Source organism: Coffea arabica, chromosome 4c, assembly GCF_036785885.1.
Source record: "Coffea arabica cultivar ET-39 chromosome 4c, Coffea Arabica ET-39 HiFi, whole genome shotgun sequence".
Taxonomy (NCBI): Eukaryota; Viridiplantae; Streptophyta; class Magnoliopsida; order Gentianales; family Rubiaceae; genus Coffea; species Coffea arabica.
Window position 1 is genome coordinate 50972010 of NC_092316.1, and position 23267 is coordinate 50995276.

The 23267-nt window shown below is 35.5% G+C and overlaps 2 protein-coding genes across 8 annotated transcripts; one reads left to right on the plus strand and one right to left on the minus strand.

Annotated features, from left to right (window-relative positions):
• The first annotated feature begins 4105 nt into the window (after nt 1-4105).
• LOC140004861 (uncharacterized) lies at nt 4106-5116 on the plus strand. The gene is made up of 2 exons (XM_072045016.1): nt 4106-4791; nt 4879-5116. The coding sequence occupies exons 1-2, from the start codon at nt 4106-4108 to the stop codon at nt 5114-5116; spliced, it is 924 nt and encodes a 307-aa protein (XP_071901117.1).
• Nucleotides 5117-9370: 4254 nt separating this feature from the next.
• LOC113739332 (uncharacterized) lies at nt 9371-14822 on the minus strand. 7 transcript variants are annotated; one of them, XM_072046333.1, is made up of 6 exons: nt 13410-14822; nt 12869-12927; nt 12363-12449; nt 11972-12135; nt 10457-10638; nt 9371-9620 (listed from the first exon to the last, which is right to left on the minus strand). In XM_072046333.1, exon 1 carries the CDS (start codon nt 14535-14537, stop codon nt 13521-13523), a length of 1017 nt encoding a protein of 338 aa, XP_071902434.1. In that variant the 5' UTR covers nt 14538-14822; the 3' UTR covers nt 9371-9620; nt 10457-10638; nt 11972-12135; nt 12363-12449; nt 12869-12927; nt 13410-13520. The 7 variants fall into 7 exon arrangements, with proteins under 7 accessions (XP_071902434.1, XP_071902433.1, XP_027122351.2 ...); XM_072046332.1 differs by having other exon boundaries at nt 10457-10560; nt 11984-12208; XM_027266550.2 differs by having other exon boundaries at nt 11984-12208.
• Between the last annotated feature and the right edge of the window lie 8445 nt (nt 14823-23267).

A 23267-nucleotide genomic window follows, 5' to 3' on the forward strand; every position in this document is an offset into this window, starting at 1 on the left:
TGATGTTCATTAGAGTGATCCTAATATGGTCTCTTTCCAATCCGATTACGTTGGTACCAAAATATACACGTTTCCTAATTTAGGAATCTATTTTCCTGTATGAGAATTATGATTAAGGCTTTTGAAGGATTATAATGTATTTGGCATGTATGGTCTTATGGTTTTAATTATTTACAAAAATTTCCCTATGTGCTATATTCGTTTAAAATGGTTTAGGTTACACAATATGAACTCGATTATTTTATATAATTAGGTTATGGAATACAAAGTGTTGATTAGATATCTATGCACGAGTTCTATAAAAAATATATGGCTAAAATAGCTTATATAATATTTGTCATTTGCAAAGATTCTAAGTTAATAAATACGAATTGAATTACTTTACAAATTAGGTCATGGAATACAAAGCATAAAAAAAAATTCATGCTCGAGCTCTATTTGTATATAACTGTTAAAAATGACATGTAGAGCGATTTGTCGTATTTGTTTCTTGCACACAAATAATTGACCAAAAAAATCAATAATTGATGATAGTTATTCCATCATTAAATAAAGTAAAACACCAAAATCGAACTTTATCTGACAAATTACTTTTATAAGAGAATCTAAAATTCTATTGTATATTCTTCATGTAATAAATAATTGTTTCATGAGTTAATTGAAAAGAAATAATAATAATAATAATAATCATCATCATCATCATGAATATCAATTATTATGTGCTCTAAGCTCATAAAACTATTTGTGAAAAAAGAATTTTAGTAATTTATGTACCTCTATGTTTGTAGCATTTCTCTTGCATGATAATGACAAACTATTTTTTCAGATTTTCCATTTAACTAATTTATTTATTTAAATTTCCTAATTTAGTTTTCAATTTCCTCTTGATGAGAATTACATTTCAGGTTTGGTAGTGCGATGATGCAATAACAAAGGCTCTCATGGTTTTAATTCTATACAACAGTTCTCAATCTTGTAATTCATTTACAAAAATTAATGTTGCAGAATATGAATTGTATTGCCTTTTAAATTAGGGTTTTCTAGTACCCAGTGCCAAAAACAAAACCATGCCTAAAATCTATTTGATTTATAACTATTACAATAGCATATATAATATTTGTCTTGGTTTATCTTTTATTTGTTTGTGAGTGAATGACTTGAAAATAGTAATTGACAATCAAGAGTCCAACCAGAAAATGTAAAACACCAATATCAAACAAAATATCTAATGGTCTACATTTATACGAGCATCTAATAATTTTTTTTTTTCAGATCTCATAACAATTTTTTGGTTTAATTGTTAAAGAAGATAATAACCGTAATATATATCAAAGATTATTTTCTTACAACTCGTAAAAACTACTTGTGTAAAGAGAATTCCTCTAACCTACAAGCCACTCCATTTGGTTGAATTTCACCATGATATATAGTTTTCATCATTTGTTTATTCTATCACCAATTTGTATTTCCTAATTTAGTTTGCAATTTTGCTTTTGATGATGACTTTTAGAGATTAGTAAATTTGCATGTATGGTCACAATTCTTTTTTTTTTTTTTGTTAAAGTGTATACAAAAGTTTCCCTATTTGGGAATTTACCTTCAAAGATTCAAGTTATACATAAAAACGGACTCAGCGTAAAGATTAAGTAATAGAATTCAAATTGTTGAAAAAAAAATCTTACTTAACCTCAATAGCAATAAATTTGTTAAAGAACATTCTGACATGAATTATTTGTTTTTTATTTCCTTTTATGCACATATGGCAGAAAATCAACAAATCACTATCATGATTCTATCTTAATATAATGTTTAAAGTAAAAAGCGAAAACTAAATTGTATCAAATGGACCACTTTTATTATAAGTGGATATAATATTTTTTTTGTATTTTCATAATAATTATTTTCTTTACTAGTTAATTAAATTGAAATAATGTTCTTGATAACACTGATTACAAGCTTAGAACTCGTAAAAATGGTTTGTGTATAGAAATTCGAGTAATACTACTATACGAACATGGACATCTAAATAATTTTGTTTATTGATAGAACATTTTAGGGGTGAAACATCTAATGAGGGATTTCTAAGTAGAATTGTTGAACTCTAAAAATACACAAATATCATGTTAGGCATATTCTTCGTAGATTCAATTTTCATCTACCTTTCTTTCTTTTCACTTGAATATTTATGGATAAATTTTTCTTAATGTTTGAATTTCGTAGTATTTACTTTCTAGTGGTTTTCATTAGGTTAAAAAGTAACACAACGTTTTTAATTTTCCTTTAGAAATACACACAACATCACGTGAGCAAAAATCTCGTGCATGTACTATGATACTACTACCAACAAATCCATCACTTAAATTCTTAGACACACAAATCTGTGATGATCATAGATGCACGGATGAACTTTCACAAATTCAATGATATTTATCCATGCTTATCTAAGTATTTGCTGTGATAAATGTTATTTTGTTTTCTTTTGAGGTGGTTGGTGGGGGTGGAGATTTTTTTTTTTTTGGTGGAATTTTGGATTAATTATTTTCTCTCACACACGCACTGTGACATGTTCACATGTAGAATCAAAATCGATTTTAAAACACGTGTAGGACATGCAAGAGAAAAATGTGTTATTTCAATTACAAAATAATAAGTAAATCCAAGAAAAAAGTGAGAATGCATGGATAGATGTCAATTAGGAAAGAAGAGCAAATTTTGCTTTACATGAAAAAAGTGGCCATGTGAGAATAGACATCGTGGCAAGAAGAACAAAATTTGCTTCAATTGCGTGAGGACAAAAGCAGTGGAGGAAAAGATAGATAACCATTGAAGATCAGTGAGACGAGTTAGTCATAAATTAACTCTATTGAAGCAGAATCCAAGGATAATTTCTCACATAGATCCGAGTCTCTCAATCTTTGATAAGTTATAGATCCAAGGGGTACATTCTTGTACATTGACTGATGTTACAATTTTTTTTTTTTTTGACATGCAACTATAATACATTTGCAAGGAAATGATCCCTAGGCATAATTTAGGTTGTGCAAAGCACTCTTAAGACATTAAAATTTTTGTGATAGCACCATTGACACCATAATTTTAATAGTTATCGACACAAACTAATGTTTAAATTGTTATTTGCATCGTCTAATTTCTATATATGAAAGGAGAGGAGAGGGTTGGTGTAAATATTTTGTGTCACTTTGTGTTATACCAAAAGTAACCTTTAAAGTTAGTTATCAAACTATTCACATTTCCTCTTTTGTTTTCCACCATAGTTTCAATACAATAACTTCTTCCAAAGTCAAACTATTCACATTCTCTCTTTTTTTCCACCATAATTTCAAATACAATAAATTGCTATAAAGAAATAGTACTTACAGATTTTCCAAATAAACACATACATGTGTACCATGAAATGTAATAACTTAATATGTTAGGGAAAAAATCATACAATTTGTAAAATGAACACACACTTAAGGTGTGACAAAAGCACTAGTTTTGAAAAAGTATGTGATTGTTGACAAAATAAGAAGTGAATAATATTAAAATTCAAGCAAAATAGATGGCTAGAAGAATTGATATTTGAGAATCACTTATAACAATAAAAGTTTCTCTATTGGAGTTCTTGACAGTTCGGTGGCGGCTTTGAGAAACAAACAAAAAGGTATTCGTGCACATTTCCCTTCTGATAGGCAATTACGTTCTAAATTGATAAATTCGCAGAATTCTCTTCCTGCTTTGTCCCATGATTAAGGGTTTATTTTGGAATGTTCGGGGCATTTCTAAAGCCCTGAAATTGAGAAGGATTAAAAAATTGATTCAACTGCACAATTTACAATTTTTGGCTTTTTGTGAACCTTGGTTGGAGGTTGATAAAGCCGAACGGTATAGACATAAATTAGGGTTTCATGGAGTGGTGCATAACTTGGTGGGCTCGATCTGGGTGTTCTTCCAAGAGCCTTTTTCAGGCTTGGTGGTTGGAGAGAGTCCCCAGCATGTGTCAGTGCGCCTTTCTCACGATCATGTGCCGGGCTCCCACCTTGTTGTCTCCTTTGTGCATGCGCGGTGTACTCCTGTGGAGAGGTGTGAGCTATGGGAGGGTTTAATGCGGGATAACCCGGGTTCCGCTGCATGGCTTGTGGGTGGGGATTTCAATGTAATTTTAGATGCTGAGGAGAAGAAAGGGGGTCGGGCTTTTACTCTTGGTGAAGCTATGGAGTTTAGACAGTTTATCAATGAGGCGAATCTCACGGATGTCGGTTTCTCAGGGGCTCGGTTTACCTGGTGTAACAATAGACATGGCAGGGCAAGAATTTGGAAAAGATTGGATCGGATTTTAGTGAATGAGGGTTTTTTTGACACAGGGATGTCATTGGCGGTGTCGCACTTAGCCCAGGAGTCGTCAGACCATGCTCCGCTCCTTCTTTCACTGTTAACCAGGCTGGACACTAAGCCGCGGTCGTTTAGGTTCCTTAATGTCTGGACGAGGCATGAGGATTTCTTGTCTATGGTTCAGGCTTCTTGGGAGCAGCCGTGCGCTGGTTCCCCTTTGCAAGTTCTTTGTTGCAAATTAAAACGGCTGAGGGGCACTATACGGGATTGGAGTAGGAGAGTTTTTGGGAATATCTTTCAGACAGTTAGGAATAAGGAAGAGGAAGTACGGCTGGCAGAGGTCCGTGTAGAAAGTGATGATTCAGATGCTGCTAGGGTGCATCTACATCTTGCCAAAGGTCAGTTGCGGGCGGCCTTGAGAGTGGAGGAGTTGTTTTGGAAGCAGAAGGCTTGGGTTAGGTAGTTTCAAGAGGGAGACCGAAATACAAGGTTTTTTCATTCTGTCGTCAAAAATAGAAGGGTACATTCGATCATTCACACGATTAGAAATGGCCAAGGGGAATGGGTGGAATCGGACGAGGGGATTGGAGCAGAGGCGGTTCGGTATTTCGAGGGGTTGTTTACGGCTCAGCGTCCACCATCTTCCTCTGAATTGCTTCAGCATATTCCAACACTTTTGACTGATGAGGAGAATGATTTCCTGGAGCAGTTTCCCTCTGAGATGGAGATTCGGAGTGCGGTGTTCGCAATGGATGGGGAGAGTGCACCGGGGCCGGATGGTTAAATGGGTAAATTCTTTACGGTAGCATGGTCAGTTGTTGGTGCGGATGTGGTTAACGCAGTTTGTAGTTTTTTCTGCGGTGCTGAGTTGCCTCGTGCTGTTACAGCGACTTCCATTGCGCTCATTCCTAAGGTGGGGCACCCACAGGATTTTTCGCAATTCCGGCCGGTTAGTTTGTGTAACTTTGTTAACAAGTTAATTTCGCGAGTTTTGGCCGATCGCTTGACCCAAGTCCTTCCAAAGATCATATTCCCACAGCAGAGTGGATTTGTTCGGGGGAGGCTTATATCGGATAATTTCTTGCTTGCACAAGAGTTGCTTTCTAATATGGGGAGGACCTCTAGAAATGCCGATGTTGCTCTGAAGTTAGATATGGCAAAGGCTTATGATCGTGTTTCATGGGTCTTTTTGACAATGGTCTTGAGAAGATTTGGGTTTAGGGAGCAATGGATTGATAGGATTTGGAGATTGGTCTCGAATGTGTGGTTTTCGGTTCTAATAAACGGGGCCAGTGTGGGTTTCTTTAAGTCTACGCGAGGGCTTCGTCAAGGGGACCCATTATCTCCAGGTTTGTTTATTATTGGCGCGGAGGTGTTGTCCCGTTCTTTAAACAAGTTAGTGGAGCATCAGGGTTTCAAGTGCTTTTCTGTTCCGCGGGGCAGTCCTAAGATCACTCATCTCAGTTACGCAGATGACGTCCTGGTTTTTTCGGGTGCTTCATCCTCTTCGCTGAGATGTGTTATGCAGACAATTGAGAATTATGAAGCAGTTTCGGGACAGGAGATTAATGTTCAGAAGTGTGGGTTCATGGTGCATGCTAAACTGCATAGGCAATGTGTGGCAAGGTTTCGACGGGTAACTGGGTTTGGTCTTAAGTCGTTTCCTGTGCGTTACTAGGGATGTCCGCTTTTTGTGGGGCGCCGGAAGTGCCTATACTTCATGGAGCTAGTACAGTCAGTCATTTCTAAAGTTTCATCATGGAGTTCCAGATTTCTATCCAATGGGGGTCGGATTGTACTCATCAAACACGTACTGTCAGCAATTCCAATTCATTTATTGGCAGCTTCATGTCCTCCAAAGGGAGTCCTAGCCTTGGTTGAACGGGCTATGGCAAATTTTCTCTGGGGGGAGCGTGAAGGTGGCCTCCGACATCATTGGATCAAGTGGGCAGACCTCTGTGCCGACTCGTCACAAGGGGGGTTGGTGTTCGGTCGTTACTGGATGTTTATACAGCATTCTCGCTCAAATTGTGGTGGCGGTTTCGTACGGGTGAGTGTCTATGGGCGACATTTATGAGATCCAAGTATTGTCGTCAGAGTCATCCATGCATGGTAGGGGCGGGTCAAGGCAGTTCATATATGTAGAGGCGCTTGCTTCAAATCCGCGAGGTGGCGGAGCAAAACCTTTGGTGGGAGTTGCGGTCGGGACAGTGTAATTTCTGGTTTGACAATTGGATGGGTTCTGGCCCTCTGTGTCAACGGTTACAAAGTGTTTCTGATCACTTAGTTAGGGATTTCGTATTGAATGGAAGGTGGAATCAACAGTTGCTGCGGCTTTGGGTTCCTGATGACATTGTCTCAGAGATAGTTACTAAAGTTGCCCCAGTGGGGTCCGCGGACGATCGTGTGGTGTGGGCCTTGACGGAGTCAGGGGATTTCTCCATTGCTTCCACGTACACGCTGGTTGGTAGCCAGACCCCCTCGTCTTTCATGTTTGATAGGGTTTGGCACTCTGTAATCCCAATCAAGATATCTTTCTTCATGGTAAGGCTCCTGCTGGATCGGTAACCGATGGCGTCGTCACTAGGAAGATTGCAAGTGTATGGTCCATCCAAGTGTTTTTGCTGTTTGGCCTCGCAATCTGAATCGTTGGAGCACGTCTTTGCGGAAGGTGAGCTAGCTCAATTTTTGTGGACCTTTTTTGGAAATGGCGCTGGAGTGAGGTATAGAGGATTAGGGGTGCAGTTGCGTTTGGCGGCTTGGTGGTGCCTACCGGTTCGGCACTCTCGTATGGAGGCATTACACTCGGTTTTGCCTTCCATTATTTGCTGGTATATTTGGTTGGCACGGAATCTGGCAATTTTTTATGGGCAGCTCCTGCGGTGACAGACCATTTGTGATCGTATCTTGGCAGATGTCGTAGGGCTATTTTCCAGAAAGTTTGCAAGTGAGTTTACTGGGGTTGGCTCCTGGCCGGCGGTCTACTCCAACATATTTGGGTGGAGGCCTCGATATTCCCATAGAGTTGTTTGTTGGGAATTTCCAGCCCAGGGGGTCTTCAAGTTAAATACCGATGGGTGTTCGCTTGGCAACCCGGGCGTTAGTGGCGGGGGTGGTGTGCTTAGGGACTCTTCTGGTGCTTTGTTGTTTGGATTTTCTGTTCCGTTTGGGGAGCTGACTTGTCTTCAAGCGGAGATAAAGGCTTTGGTGTTTGGGATTCAGCAATGCTGTCTTCGGGGATTCTCGCGGATTCGGGTGGAGGTGGACTCTCTTGTGTTAGTCAACCTACTTGTAAGACGATGGAGGTGTCCGTGGTTAGTGCGGTCAGATCTGGATGCGTTACTGGCAATGCAGGGTGTGGAGTGGACGGTGGGGCATTGTTATCAGGAAATGAATCAAGTGGCGGATGCCTTAGCCAAGGTGGGGGCACTGTCTGAGGGGATTATTTTGTATACGTCACAGTCTGAGTTGCCAAGATTGGCAAGGGGGGCCTTAGGGTTAGATAGGTCGCAAACTCCTGCTATTCGTTCTCGAGCTGTTTCTCACTAAAGTCTGTGTTCTTTGGTTTTCTTGCTTTTAATAAAAAAAAGTAGCCACATTGGTTGGAAAAAAAAAAGGTGTCAATATATGGAAATTGTGATGTATAAATAAGTGTGATTCTATATATATATATATATATAAAGTTTCTCTATTTTCCTTAGTTGTGCCTTGAATTCTCTAATTAAAGACCTAATTAAAAAGAACCAACACAAATTATAAAAAAAAATATTACATGCGAACAATAATTTATGTGTATAGTTACCTAAATATCACGAATAACTAAAACAGATTTTGTAATTTTTTTTTATCACAATAAGCAATTAGAAATTATAACATCTTACAACAATATATATAAACTCAATAGAACAGTATATATATATATATATATATATATGCAATCAGAGGCTAGATGAGCATCTCAATGATTGGGGTTAATACCACATGTTAACTGACACAACTTTTAACCATAAAAGAATGAGATGTGGCAGCCTGACTACCTAGAATTTAGAACATTTCAAAACTTTGGAACATTTCAGATTTGGTTTTTGCTAAAATGTACACAACCTTCTATATTTTCCTATAGCCTATGGGAGCCAAGAGCTACGGGAAGACATTGCAAGATTTGCAGCTTAATGTCACTTATATGTACTAAAGTACTTGCTTGGTTAATGCGCATGAATTGAAGAATCTAACTTTATGACAAATGCATCACATGGTTTATATTTTATGGTTAATCCTTTTCTGGTATATATTTTCTAGTTTTGGTCATTTATTGACATTAAGGATGGTGATGTTGCCTCGTGTAAGATTGACACCTCCCACCATCACATCCATACACTACAAGAAAATTGTTCATCAGTGACAACACAAAGTCATCACAAAACATACAAATATCGTCACAAATACCTTTCATTGACGACTTTTTGATCGTCACAAAGTCGTCACTAAATCCCCGTCGGTAAAAGTAAACAGTGACGACCTAAAATGTCGTCACTAAATAGTTGTCATTAGTGACGACTTTAAGTAGAGCATTTTTTACAAAAGATCAAGTCGTCAATAAAACACTTCCAGATTGTCGTCACTAATGACAACTATTTAGTGACGACCTGAAATGTCGTCACTAAATAGTTGTCATTAGTGACAACAATCCGGAAGTGTTTTATTGACGAATTGACCTTTTGTCAAAAATGCTCTACTTAAGGTCGTCACTAAAAAGCACCGAAAGCCATTGTATATAACTATTTTACTGACAACAATTGTCGTCACAAATGTAGCTTAGATTTAGTGACAGTCTCTGTTGTGACAAAGAGTTTTTATTTTCTATTTTGTGACAACTTTTTTTTGTCATTAGATAATTTCTCATTAGTGACAGCCTCCGAAGGTTGTCACTGAGCTTTGTTTTGAAGAGTTGAAATTAACCATTATGAATATAGCATTGTCATAGCAATTTCAACAAATTATAGTAGAACATTCAATTTGACTAAAGGCAAAATTCATGTAGAATGAAGCTACAAATTCATATATATGGCCATAAACATTTGTGAATTCATCAAAATAGAAGTTAACCAGAAATGTTGTGTCCCAAAACCCACATAATCAATTCAAGCACTAATGGCCAATATGCATCCTTCCCAAAAAATAGAGTACTAGCTTTCTAAACTAAAGCAAAGATTGCACCACCAATGTCGGACTTCAACCATCTCTATCATCATATCCAACAATCTCCTCGTGATCAATATCAAACTGGACTGCATTGAGAATAAAATATTATATGCATTAGTATAGACTTTAGTAAAAAAATATGCTATTACAACCTTACACAAGTTATCTAAGTACAAGAAACAGTTAAAAAGTTGTGTATTATCTAAGTACAAGAAGTTAACAAGAAGTTTAGATTATAAGGACTAGAAACTGACAATGAATTGAGTTTCATATCATCTACATGCCATTTTAAATTATTCACAAGCATTATATTGTGATATTGGATATCTTCTTTATTAAAAAACTTGTTCAAATCACATTATGAGAACATCTAACTTTTTGATTATCAAAGTAATTGACTTCGAGGCCTGGAACAGCAAGTACTTTTGTCAGTGGACAAGGTTAGATCATATTGGGTGAGTTTGCATTGCTCCATAGTTGAAGTGATTTTACTTGAGTTCTGTCCACAAACTCTTTGGTTGTCACAATGAAGTAATCTCAATTAGCCAATACGGCATAAATATCCACTTGTGAAAATACATAAGGAGTTCCTCAAAAAATAGGTAATTTTGGAAATTTACTGATTGTTGCTAAGTGTGGTTCCTAGCACAGATCCACAGATGTACTCTTAGTGCTAGCTATGGTCCATCCCAAATTCGATAATCAGAAGCAACTCCAATCTATTACTTACTCACACAACCATCTAACAATCATAGGACTTCTGATAGTCATCAAATAACTGACGTTCTACTTCATGTACTGGTCATATCACTTATACCAATATCACCAAATCCTTTAAGCAAACAAGAAAACAAAAACAGATAACCAGCATGATAGCTGTTTTGAAGACAAATTTATAGTAACAAGGTCGGAATTTGTTTACCTGCTTGGATGAAACATCGTATTCATCTTCCCAACCAGTACAGGCCTTCTCTGATGAAGAAATCTTCCGAGACTTATCCTTTAACACTCTCTACGTGGCATCTCCTTGGAAGATGAAAGAACCAATGAGGGAGCAAGAAGAGAGAAGAGATTTGCAGCAGATAATGAGAAATGTATATTGATCTGGAAGGTTGCCAAAGAGAAAATCATTATTGTCAAATGACCAGGATAAATGTTTCTTGGTATACCACTAGGAACATGATAAAAAAGATACAAAGATAAATGTTCACAAGTAAATCTTGGAAGCCCTTGGTAAGTGTCTTGGCAAGTCACATAATCATACCTGACCTAAAAAATATCATTTCATTTTACTGGTCACAAACCCATAGCAAGTTGAGAGGCCAAAATGCCATACCTCAATATCGTAGCTCAGTGAATCACACTTGCTTACGATATATATACTGCCCAATATGTAATAGAAAGAGACCTCCCCAACAAGTGAAAAAAAGTAATCAGACATCAAGAAAATTGATTGCGAGTAAGTATTTGGGGTCTGGAGATTACAAAAAGGAGCTTACACAGTCATTCAAACGTTACTTACACTCATGATAGCAACAGACTGGCTGTATATTTCATGGCTAGAAACAGTAGCTAGTTTCAAGTACGAATTGGTACAAATGACCGTGATATCATGATCCAAAAGGTTTAAATTAAAAAAATCTTAAAGGTAGTTATGAGAATTAGAACAAGTCATGTAGGTGCAACTAAAGACAAAGGACTTGATAAATAGACAAATAAAAAGAGATGGCCAAAAAGGTTCTTTCTGGAAAGATTACTGTAACTTTTTACAATTAGCTGCAAATCCACAACTGGACGAGAATGACCATGGCAAACAAGGGGAACATCACCCTTTTCTTATCCATTACTTAACCGATCCAGCGAAAAAGAAAAAAAATGAAAGAAAATTATAACTTTTGGGATCAGCAATCATAAAAGTACATTTGGAAGTAGCAGACACATGGGATGAGAAAAAGTAAACTGCAAGTTTTCATTTAAAACAACCGTTTATATCCAACTCCACAAAAGGATGAAAAGCAACAATCTTTCTTACTTTTACCAAAAAACCAAATCAAGACTGAAGCGTTCACCTCTTAAAAATAACTCAGGTTTCAGATTTTATGAAAAGCCAAAATGGATCAGCTCGTTCATTATTCTTAGCTATAAGAAATAGCACTTCCAAAGAGACCTGACGAATTTGACCAAATTTTGCTAGAACCCAAATCAAGATTCACATCATTCTAGCCAAAAATCACTAACAAAGAATCAATTCATGAAAATCCAACAAATCTATAAGAACAGAACAGAAGGGATTCAAAACTTGTTGATGCTTAAATCAGAGACTAACAAGATTGAACCTAAAAACTAAATCTGACGAAACAGAGAAGGTGCAACTAGCCGTACCCACAAAAAATATATACCATGCATTGCAAAATCAGACACATAATATTGAAATTACCTCAAACTATACCTTCATTCCCTAACTTCTCATTTTTCCCAAGCTTCAAGCTCTAAACTCCAGCTTTCACCCAAATTTTCAAGCCCTAATTTTTTATTTCTTGCCACCAAGCCAGTGTAACAGCTGAATTAGGTATGTTGGTGGTTCGAACTTGATAAAGTTGCCTAAATTGATGACAATGGCAAACTTCAGTTCATGATGGATTTGGTAGTGCGAGCTTGAAAGAGAGGAGTGCACCTACATATGCATTATATACATAGTGCATTTAGTAGCTGTATAGCAACATTTCAATTTTTAGGATGATTTAGAAAGTATAAATTTATAGTGAATTGGATTGGCTATAAATAACAGAAAAAAAGAAGCAAAGAGGAGATAGAGAGTATAAGGGTACCACAAGCGAAAATGGTAGCTTGATTGGTAGATTGTAATATCCTAGACCCAAATCCGAATCCGAAGCCTCTGCCAACAGGTTCAATTGCTGCAAATAATAACAAAAATCAGTCGACTGCAGGAGACATTAAGAAGCTAACTTGAAGCTAATACTAGCACTAGAAAACTATAGAAGGAATTCTTGGTCCTAAAACTAATTGAGAGCCCTCTTGGCCAATAAGTCAGCAAACAATAATGCAAAAAAAAGGAAGCTGAATCAATTACTCTCACACAAACAACTCAACTAAACCATGCAAAAACTTCCAAAAGGAAGGAAAAGAAAATTACTCCTATCATATTCATTAATTGGCAGGAAAATCAAACACAAATCAGAGACCACTTGTAGCTTGTTTATATGCAAATGTCTCCTAGAACAAAGTGAAAATTGTCACTTTTACAGAAACTTTGTTGACAAGACCCAACCATTTGAAACAAGTCTAACATAGATAGAAAGGAGTATATACTTACCCAAACATCACAATAATTGGGAATTCCATCGCAGGGACCAATAGCATCAGCATAATGAGCTGCAAGACAATAACAAACCAATGATGTCCCTGCGAAATGATAATGTGCATTATAAGCTCGAAGACAATGAATAAAATGGTAGCTGTAGTTCTTAAAAGAAAATGTTTGCATATAAAACATATGTTTTCTTCTTTTAATTTTGATACTAATCTATACTTGTACCTAATTACGTTACAACTACATATTCCAAGAGCACTACATAATCATCAAAACTTACATATTCATTCGATTTATTTATTTATATTTTTTTTAAGTCCAAATATAAGCAATTGGAACACCTATTCATATCACAGTAATAATGATACACAACTTTCAGGCTGAGTTCCAAGTTCAAAATAAGCTACTCATTGCTCGCGTATAATCTACACCTATACCTACATAATTCTACATACAAACTCACATTCAAGAATTAAAGCAAATTATCTCATTCACTTTTGATATCACTTAGAAACCAAAAGGATCTCAGGCTTTTTAGCCTTACTGGGTGTATTAGCATTGGAGGTAGCAGTGGCAGCTGCAGTTGCAGCAACAGCCTCGCGTGCCCTGTTATCTAGCTAAATCAGACTGCTAGTCGCCAAAATGGCCTGCGGCTTCAGGTCGTGGGAGGCCCAGCATACAAGCTCCTTATTGCCACTGAAGTTGCTGCTTTCACATCCTCTGTAATCAAATGCCCTAGCAAGCAGTGCCCCAAAATCCTCAATGCCGGCTGTAATAACTCCCATGGCAGCGGAATTCTCACCCCCTGTGACCTCAACTCGTCATCCCTCCCCTCACTTCGCAAATGCCGAATTTCTTCCACAACATCCTCAATCTCATTGTGACCCCTCGAGTCACCCGAAAGCCCATGGCTACTTTCAGTAAAATTATTAGGTTTTTGGGTAGTAAAATCATCGAAATCAGATTTACAAGGGCAATCCTGACTTGCCCAATCTGCCGAAAATTTGCAAAAATCAAGCTTTGACCAACTGGGCATTTGCGAGATCTGCTTATAATAACAATCAAGGGCAATGCCTACAATGGAAGCTCGTTTAGTAGACTTCACCGCCATCTGGGGTTCGAGAGGAGGCGATAGAACGCCGACTAGAGGCCGAGACAAGGGGTTATTGTTAATGGGGTTCGATTTATTCGAAGGGGGATTTCGAGAAGAGTGATAAAGAGAAGGTTGAGAGAGATCAGGGATTGAAATGAACACGGGTATACCCGAATGAGCCGTGACTTCAGATGAGTAGAGGACAAGAAGGACAGCTTCGAAGCCGGCGAGATTAGTGGTGGGGGAGATAGCGGATGTGGTGGAGGAGGAGTGGATGCGGGATAGATAGAAGGAGGAGAGGAGAGGGATATAGCAGAGGACAACGAGGCGGAGTTCGGAGTCAGCGGAGAGGAAGGTGTCGTATAGCCACAGGCAAAGAGAGTCGTCGTCGGAGCCGGATGAAGGGGAGGAGAGGGAAGATGAGATGGAAGAATAGGCGGCGGAAGAGAGGAGGAGGGAGCTGGCAGGGCGGTCGGAGTCGGCAAGGAACGAGAGAACTGAGGAGGTTTCGGGGAGAAGAGTGGAGAGGAGATGGATTCGAGTGCGGGCTTTTGATATGGACTCCCACCAGGAGTGCATCGAGTCGGAGTTATTTGCTCCTGCAGCGATGCAGTGGGGAGCAGGACCACCGTTTTGGTGGTTGAAGGAAGTGGAGTTAGATGGGTTAATCTCGGTGGAAGAGGTGGATGAAGAAGGGGATCCACTCCTACCACTATAGCTAATTAAAACCTTCACCTTCGTCCCCAAACTCAATCTCTCAAACCCGTTTCCACCACCAACTCCGCTAAAAACCTTTATCTTGCACAATAAAAAAATGAAGTAATGGTATTCACAACTAAAATAATTCTAGTGGAGATGATTTCGCCCATAACTCAAACAATATCCAAAAAACTTGGGCACAAATTTTCATATCAAATTAACTGATAATCATTCTAAGTTAAGTAGTTACAAGTTTATTTACACTAATGAATTATTTATTTATTCAATTATTTTTATTCTAATGAAGTTATTACATATACAAGAAAATTAAATTAATAAGGAGGCTCATAAGTATATAACAGTTAAAAATCATTAGAGAACACATAATGATTACAAAAACACAATGCTTTTTTTTATTTTTAATTTGGTTTGAAGCATATATTTTATTGATATAGTATTATTCTTTATTTTTTAGTACAAAAACACAAATTTTCATCAATATAGGTGGCAAAATTTGTTAATTACATATAAGTGAAAATATACTTTTATAATTTGTAAATATTTTAGCCCTGCAATTTTTTATAATTGCAGCACTAAAGTACATCATTAATTGAAAATAACGAAAGTTAAATTCTATGGTTATAACAGACTTTCATTAAAAATAATCAAATGCTATTAATAAGACATTATTGTTAAGTCAAAATCAAAGAAAATTTAGTGATGACATAATGTTATCACTAATTTATTCAAGATTATAATGACAAGAAAAGTCGTCACTAATTAAATTGCTAGTTTTTAATATTGTCAATTGCTAGTTTTTAATACTTTTGTGAAAATATTGATAATGGTTGAGAAAAATTTGTTACATTACCGCAAGTGATAAATGTACTTTTGTTCTTTTTGAAACATTTATTTTAATGTTTAATTTTGTTTAAAACTATTGTACTAGTATAGATTTGCAAGACAAAACTTAAGTTCTCAATAGTTAAAAAATTCATTACAGAGAAAACACAAAGTAGTAGTTGCAAAATGTGTATAAATTACAAATATTTTAATGTGTATAAATTACAGTTTATTTTAATGTTTAATTTTGTTTGAAACTATTTTACTAGTATACATTTGCAAGACACAGATTTATGGGTAATTTCTTTTTTTTTTTTTTGCTTTCACATATTTAATTTATGTTAAATACAAAACCTACCAGTTTCCCTTCCATAAAAATATTAGTGCAACACTTTTTGAATTTTACTTACAAACATTTATGTATTTAACATAAATTAAATGATTCGTAGTGAAATGCCCATAAAGACCAGAATATTTGTTCATATAATGGAGGAAACCCACAAAGAGTTGGTACTTTATGGGCCATTTCTTTTTTTAAAAAAATTTAATTTATGTTAAAAAGATAACCTGCCAGTTTTCGTTTTGTAATAAATCAGTGTAACACTTTTTGAATTTTACTTACAAACATTTATAAATTTATCATAAATTATATGTTTGAGAGTAAAATGCCCATAAAAAGTTGGTACTTTGAATAGATAATGCTCATTTGCCCATAAACTACACTCCCTGAAGGCTATTTTGTTAATTACTTTGTAGTACTTTGTTATTCCTTTGCTAATACTACTTGGCATGTAGTACAAAGGATAAATCTGGCATAAATTTCTTATTCCATTGATAAAAAAACCTGTCTGCCTTATAACTATTGTAATGAAAGATATATCTTTAGAGTTTATAACAAATTATTACTTAAGTTTGAGAAAATTATAAAATATTTATGCATAGTTTATCAAGATACCATTCGCAATTTCCTAATAAAAAAATAGGGGCTAAATTGTAAAAGTTAGGGTGCCATAATAGAAATAATAAAATTGGTGTATTACATATGGGGGTTAAATTGCAAAAGTTAGAGTGCCATAGTAGAATTAATGAAATTGGTGAATTACATATGGGGCTAAATTACAAATGTTAGGGAGCAATAATAGAATTAAAGAAATCGGTGTACTATATATGGGGTTCAATTGTAAAAGTTAAGGTATAATAATGAAATTTTTTACAACATTTGGGGTTAAATCGCAAAAGTTAGGGTGGCACAGTAGAATTAATGAAAGTGACTTAGAAATAAGTACTTTAAACAGTGACGATCAATTCTTGCACTAAATCCGAATCGGTAGAGTGACAGTGACGATATTAGAAGTTGTCACTATATAGAGCATTTTAGTGACAACATTTTCAAGGTCGTCACTGAAGACTTAGTTGCTTTGAACAATTATGACAACTTTCCTTGTCGTCACTAAACAACCACGTTTTGTGACGACTTTTGTAGTCACTAGAAAATGTTGTCACTAATGACCATATTTCTTGTAGTGTAGTTTGTGACGAAAATAACGGGTCGTCACTAAACATTTAGTTGCTTTGATGCAATTGTGACAACTTTAGGTGTCGCGATTAAAGAAGCTCCTTTTGTGACGACCTATTGTCATCACTACAAAATGTTGTCACTAATAACCTTTTTTTTTTAGTGATCAGTGACGACAACAAAAAGTCGTCCGTAAATAGGCCAAACAATAGTGATGATGTTCTTAATGTCGTCACTATTGTGTGTTCTAAACACTCCCGCGCTCTTGCTAAATCTTGGCCGGAATTTACTAGTGACGACTTTTCTAAGTCGTCACAAATGAGTTGGCTCCCATTAGAGGTTTGTGACGAGCTAGAAAGTCGTCAATAAAGGATCAACTTTTGTGACAACTTTTTTTCGTCACAGAGAAAAGTTGTCACTGATGACCAATTTTCTTGTAGTGATAGCTATCACCCCTTTTTCAATCTCATCTATTTGAAAGAAAAGAAAGTGGCCATATCCATCTGTTGTTTTCCAAACATAGTCTACCTAAGTTTGTTGAATAAAGTAATTGACAAACATGAGATTCTCGTACGAGTTTTTTTAGTTGGCATCAAAATCTATGGCTTAAATTATATACTGTGACAGGTTTGTCATTTAGATAAATTACGAAATCAAAAAGTATAAAATTATTTCCTTATTCTGACGGAAAGACAATAATTTAAAAAAAAAAATTAAGTCACGCAACATGGGTTTTTTCAGTGCTTCATTCGGGCTTGGAAGGATGATTCTTGGAAAGGCGATTATGAATGTTTGGAATGCATCCTAATGCACAACAAAGAGCATATTTACTTCCACTGACATACATGGAATCTGATATATTAGTGCTTTGATATCTGGGAAACTATTGTAGGATTAGAACTCTCTCGTACATTAATGATTGATGCATCAATATTCAAGGATATATGCTCAAGACTTCAAAAGGAAAAAAAATTAAATAAGAATTGAAGATCTTTCTGAATTGGTATATATCGTGTGTTTCAAAGTTTGGTTTTGGAATTGGATATCCTGCCTATTTTGAACGTTCAGTGTACTGATTTTGCTGGTATCCTTACATGACAAAGAGTATCAGTAATTAATTTAGTGACATGCACATATATAAATGTATATGTACCAGAAAAGAGTTTTTGGAATAATTTAGGATTAGAGATTTTGGTTTCAAATCACTTTTAGCACAAATTCAAAATTAGTAATTTTGGGATAACTTTTATTCCTTAAAAAATTAAAAATAAAATTTAACTAATTTATCATTATATTCAAAATCTTATAAAGATTACAAATATAATTTAGAATTCAAAATCATACATTATCCAACAAAAAAACGCTTATGTAAGTATAACGTTAAACAACTGAATTAGATACACTTTAAAGTGTATCTAAAGTGTGTACTTTAGCATAAAAAAGTTAAAGGTTTGCAAGCGAAGTAAGATTAAGCTTACTTCTTATCGTGTTCCTTAATAGCAGATAATAGAAGAATGTGAAGAAAAAGAAGTTCTTATCATATAAACTGTTAGGGTCCAAGCGCAGAACAAACAACTATTAAGATATCAAATATACGATAATTTAATTATAATAAGTCACAAAAATGAAAGATAGACGACACATGATATTTAACGTGGTTCGACTCCACCATTAAATATACGTCCACGAAGAGAAATTCGTTCTTTATTATGAGAAGAAAACCTTATACAAGAATACAACTTGAACCCAAACCCAATCCTTGTATAATATCTCTTATCTCCTAAGAACCCTCTTTCACCACCCATGTATAAGACTACATTTTACCCTTGTGTGTCCTTGTGTGTCTCTTGTGTAGTATATCAACCCATCTATTTATAAGAAACATTATTTGGCCAAAACCCAAATAACAATCAAAAACCAATTCTAATTCCTAGACTTGTACAAAATAAGAAATAACTTCTAATTCTACACTAAATTAATTATTCCTTGGCTACTATTTCAAGTAACTAAAACCAATTAGGAAACTAGTTACTTCCACACAAAACAAAAAATCTACTTAAAAGAAATTAAGTCAATTTTCTAACAAATATCCACCTTGGCGAAAATTTCTTTTAGCTACCATTTGTTTTCAACTATCAAATAATATGGTACTGAACTACACACTCGAATCAATACAGTCCTGACACCAAATTGATTCAATCGACAAATGAACATGTATAGTTACCCCGAATCCAACCTCTAGTTGACTCGTGAGAAGGTGCCTCAATTCACCATCCCCATTTGCAGGATTTCTTTTCACCACCACTTGCAACTCGAGATCCCCTTCTGTGAGCTCTAACCCTAACCATTGAGGCAACTAAGTGGTAAAATCACCATACTTCTTCCCATTCTCAGGACTGTCTCGCCATGTGTGGTTTCCAAGATTCCATCTAAAATAAAAAACTTGTAATTGTCAGAACCTTTTGGTGCATGAAAATTAGATCTCTTTATTTCTTTAGGACACGTGTCATACCACCCAAAAAGCATAACTGAAATCTAAAAGCCACCGGAATGAAATATCAACCGTTGGAGGTGAGAGAAAATCTCCACCGATTCACTTTCAAAATCAATATTGAACTCCACCTTTTTCTTGACTCTTGAATCACCTGCCTAGATTCACCGTCAAGTATTTCTATACTTTTCATCTTCCCATCCTTCACCATCAATGCTTCTTACTAAGCAATTGAAACAAGGATATCACTCATTAAATTGTTCAATTAGTAACAGCCGCTAATCTACTTGATCTCAATATTTAACCAGGGCCCAACCTTGAACAACCACACTCTTGATCCAATCATTTAGTTTGTTGGGATTCAAGTGCTTGTAAACAGCCCAGTTTCGCAACCAAACCCTGATACCACTTGTTAGGATCCAAGTGCGGAACAAACAACTATTGAGATATCAAATATACGACAATTTAATGATAAATAAGCCATAAGCATGAAAAATAGACGACACACAATATTTAATATGGTTCGACTCCACCATTGAGCCTACGTCCACGGAGAGAAACATGTTCTTTATTATGAGAGGAAAACTCTATACAAGAATATAACTTGCATCCAAATCCAACCCTTATATTCCATCTCTCATCTCCCAAGAACCCTCTCTCACCACCCATGTATAAGGCTACATGTTATCCTTGTATGCCCTTCTGTATCTCCTGTGTAGTATGCCAATCCATTTCTTTATAAAGAACATTATTTGGACAAAATCCAAACAATAATAGGAAACCAATTCTAATTCCTAGACTTGTACAAAATAAAAAATAACTTCTAATTCTAAACTAAATAGAATATTTCTTGGCTACCACTTCAACTAACTAAAATCAATTAGGAAGCTAGTTACTTCCACACAAAACAAGAAATCTACCTAAAAGAAATTAAGCCAATTTCCTAACATAAACAATGCAATTTGTGATAGCCTACGTGCTGCCGAAAGGATCTAACTAACTATATCTTTAATGTAGTTTAAAAAAAAAAGAAAAAAAAAGGAGGAAAACTAGCATTTGAGTTCTCATGTTGAACAACATAATGCTCATATCATGTTTTTGGCGTCTACAATGGAACTCGAAGGTGATCTCTTCCTCTCAACATCTTTCTCGCAGGAAAATGACATATTTTTGTCATCACTCAAATGCCCCACAATCGGTGCTCTACATCATCATTACCTTACGAGTGTTAGTACCGAAAAAAAAAACACAGAAACGTGTATGCATGAAGAACAAATCAGAAAGGATCAGTTCACATAGCTCAATTGAACATGCTGTCATGAACTCACTTCTGACAAGAAAATCAGACGTCCCTTGGTTGCTGATGACACAGTTATTTGTTTCTGATTAAATGATCAGACCTCCTTGGTCCTTGCTGGAAAGAACAGGATTTTATAATCCTACCAAGATGGCTATTTTTGGTTGTTGGAAATATTTGGCATGTAATGAGAAAAAGACTTAGTGTTAAGAGTTTCTTTTGTAATGCCCTTGGATTTGTAAGAAATTAAGTTTATAAAGAAAGTAGGATGTTATTTATAAAAATTAACAAGAAAATATAACGTGACCTATATATTTATGAGACATGCTGTTCGACAATTTTAACTGAGCCTAAGAGTTTTATAATGAATAATCACTGTTCAATGATATAATAATCATCCATTATAAACCTATTTACTTAATGTCGTATTTGCGTGCTAATTAAATTAGTTAGACCAAAGTTTTTAAAAAAATAAAACTCAGATCAAAGGTCTGTTATCTATTAGGGTTAATACCACTTTGTCCCCCCAAACTTTGGACGATTACCCATTTCAGTCCCTAAACTTCAAAATTAGACACTTAAATCCCTAAACTTATAAATACCTCCCACTTAAGGAAAATTGTTAACAAATCCTGAATGCCGTTGGTGGTCGAAGTGTCCCATTTTATAAGGGTTTAGGGATTTAAGTGTCCCATTTTATAAGTTTAGGGACTTAAGTGGGAGATATTTATAGGTTTAGGGACTTAAGTGTTCCATTTTGAAGTTTAGGGACTGAAGTAGGTAATCTTCCAAAGTTGGGGAGACAAAATGGAATTAACCCTATCTATTATCTAAAAAGCATTGTTTTATAGAGGGGTGTCAATTGTTAGTTTTTTGTTTAAAAAAATTAAGATTAAATAGAGAGATTATACAAACACTAATGAATGATGTATGAAATATGTAGTGTGGCCGCACTCAAATGATCAGATTAAAATAGATATGTTAACAAATACCTAATGAGCATTGATTAAAAAAAGTCCTTCAATTAAAATGATTTTCTTATTCTCATGTTATTAAAGGGAGGTTAAAAGTACACTAAAATTGAGTTTAGCACTTCCTAAACACTCAAAGCTGGTTTTAACAACAAATGGCGGGTTAATTCCATTTTGCAGCCTTCCAGTATAAATTGGAACATTTTAGTCCCTAAACCATATTCTGATTCTCACTTCAATCTCTAAACTCTAAATTTAGATAATTTAATCCATAAATTATACTTTGATTTCCACTAATTGGTCCCTAAACTCCATCTTTATTTTGAGATTTTTTTTTATTGTTTGATTGGATTTTCCTTCTGTGCCCTTACAAGGTGCAACCATACTGCTCTTGTGACTAACGTTAGTTTTGGAGATTTTGTTAACAATTGTACTTAAGCAGGATGAGTGGAACTAAATATCCCGATTCACAGTTCAAGGATCAAAGTAGGAATTGAGAAAGGTGCAAAATGGAACTAATACACAAACGAACGAGTTAAAACAAACTCATACATTTATAATTGGTTGGCTGGTCATGTTTGCAGTTTCTCTTTTGTTACTGATACTGCACAACTTTTTGAAATTTTGAAATGAGAAAAAAGTTAACATCTCTAAGTTATACGTTATGACCAAACAAACAACTTTTATTGTGATTTTTTATGTTTAATTTGGCATACGTTGTATCTGAATCTCCTATCATCCAGCATAAGTTGGGGTTAGATCCACTTTGCATCCTTTAACTATATCCTGAGTTCTAATTTTGATCCCTAAACTTTAAAATGAGGCATTTTAATTTCTAAATTATCCTAAAATATAGAACTTATCCATTTTAGTCCCTAAAATATAAATTTTTTCCCAATTTAGTCCCAACAGTACATCCACTTAGGCATAAAATCTATCTCATTTTCTTAACGATATTACTTAAGTGGGAAAATTTTTATAACTTAGGTACTATAGTGTCTCATTTTTAAGTCCAAGGACTAAAGTGAAAATTTAGGTATAATTGAAGGGCGCAAAGTGAAATTAACCCGCATAAGTTGAGAATAGGTAGTTGTAATACGAATACACAGCAGTAATGACTAATAAGCTCAAGAATACTTTCCTGTTGATGTACAAAGGTGAAGGTTATGAACCTTTATGCTTATGGGAAGGTTGCGAAGGTAATGAACATTTATGCTAATGTATAAAGGTAAAGGTGAAGGTTATGAACCTTCAACACATTCTCTTTATGCTTGGCTGACAAGCATAGCTTGAATCAGATCTTTCTTTATTGCCCTCTGGCAGTGCAGGTTTGGGCTCTGTGTTATCTTTACAGCAAGCTACATCTAGATAGGCCCCAAGTTTTTTCAACTTGATTTCCTTCCCTTCTCCTTTTCCTGCATGCGTCAGACATGGGACTTGTTGCTACTATTTTGTGGAGTTTATGGAATAACAGGAATGGGAAAATATTTGA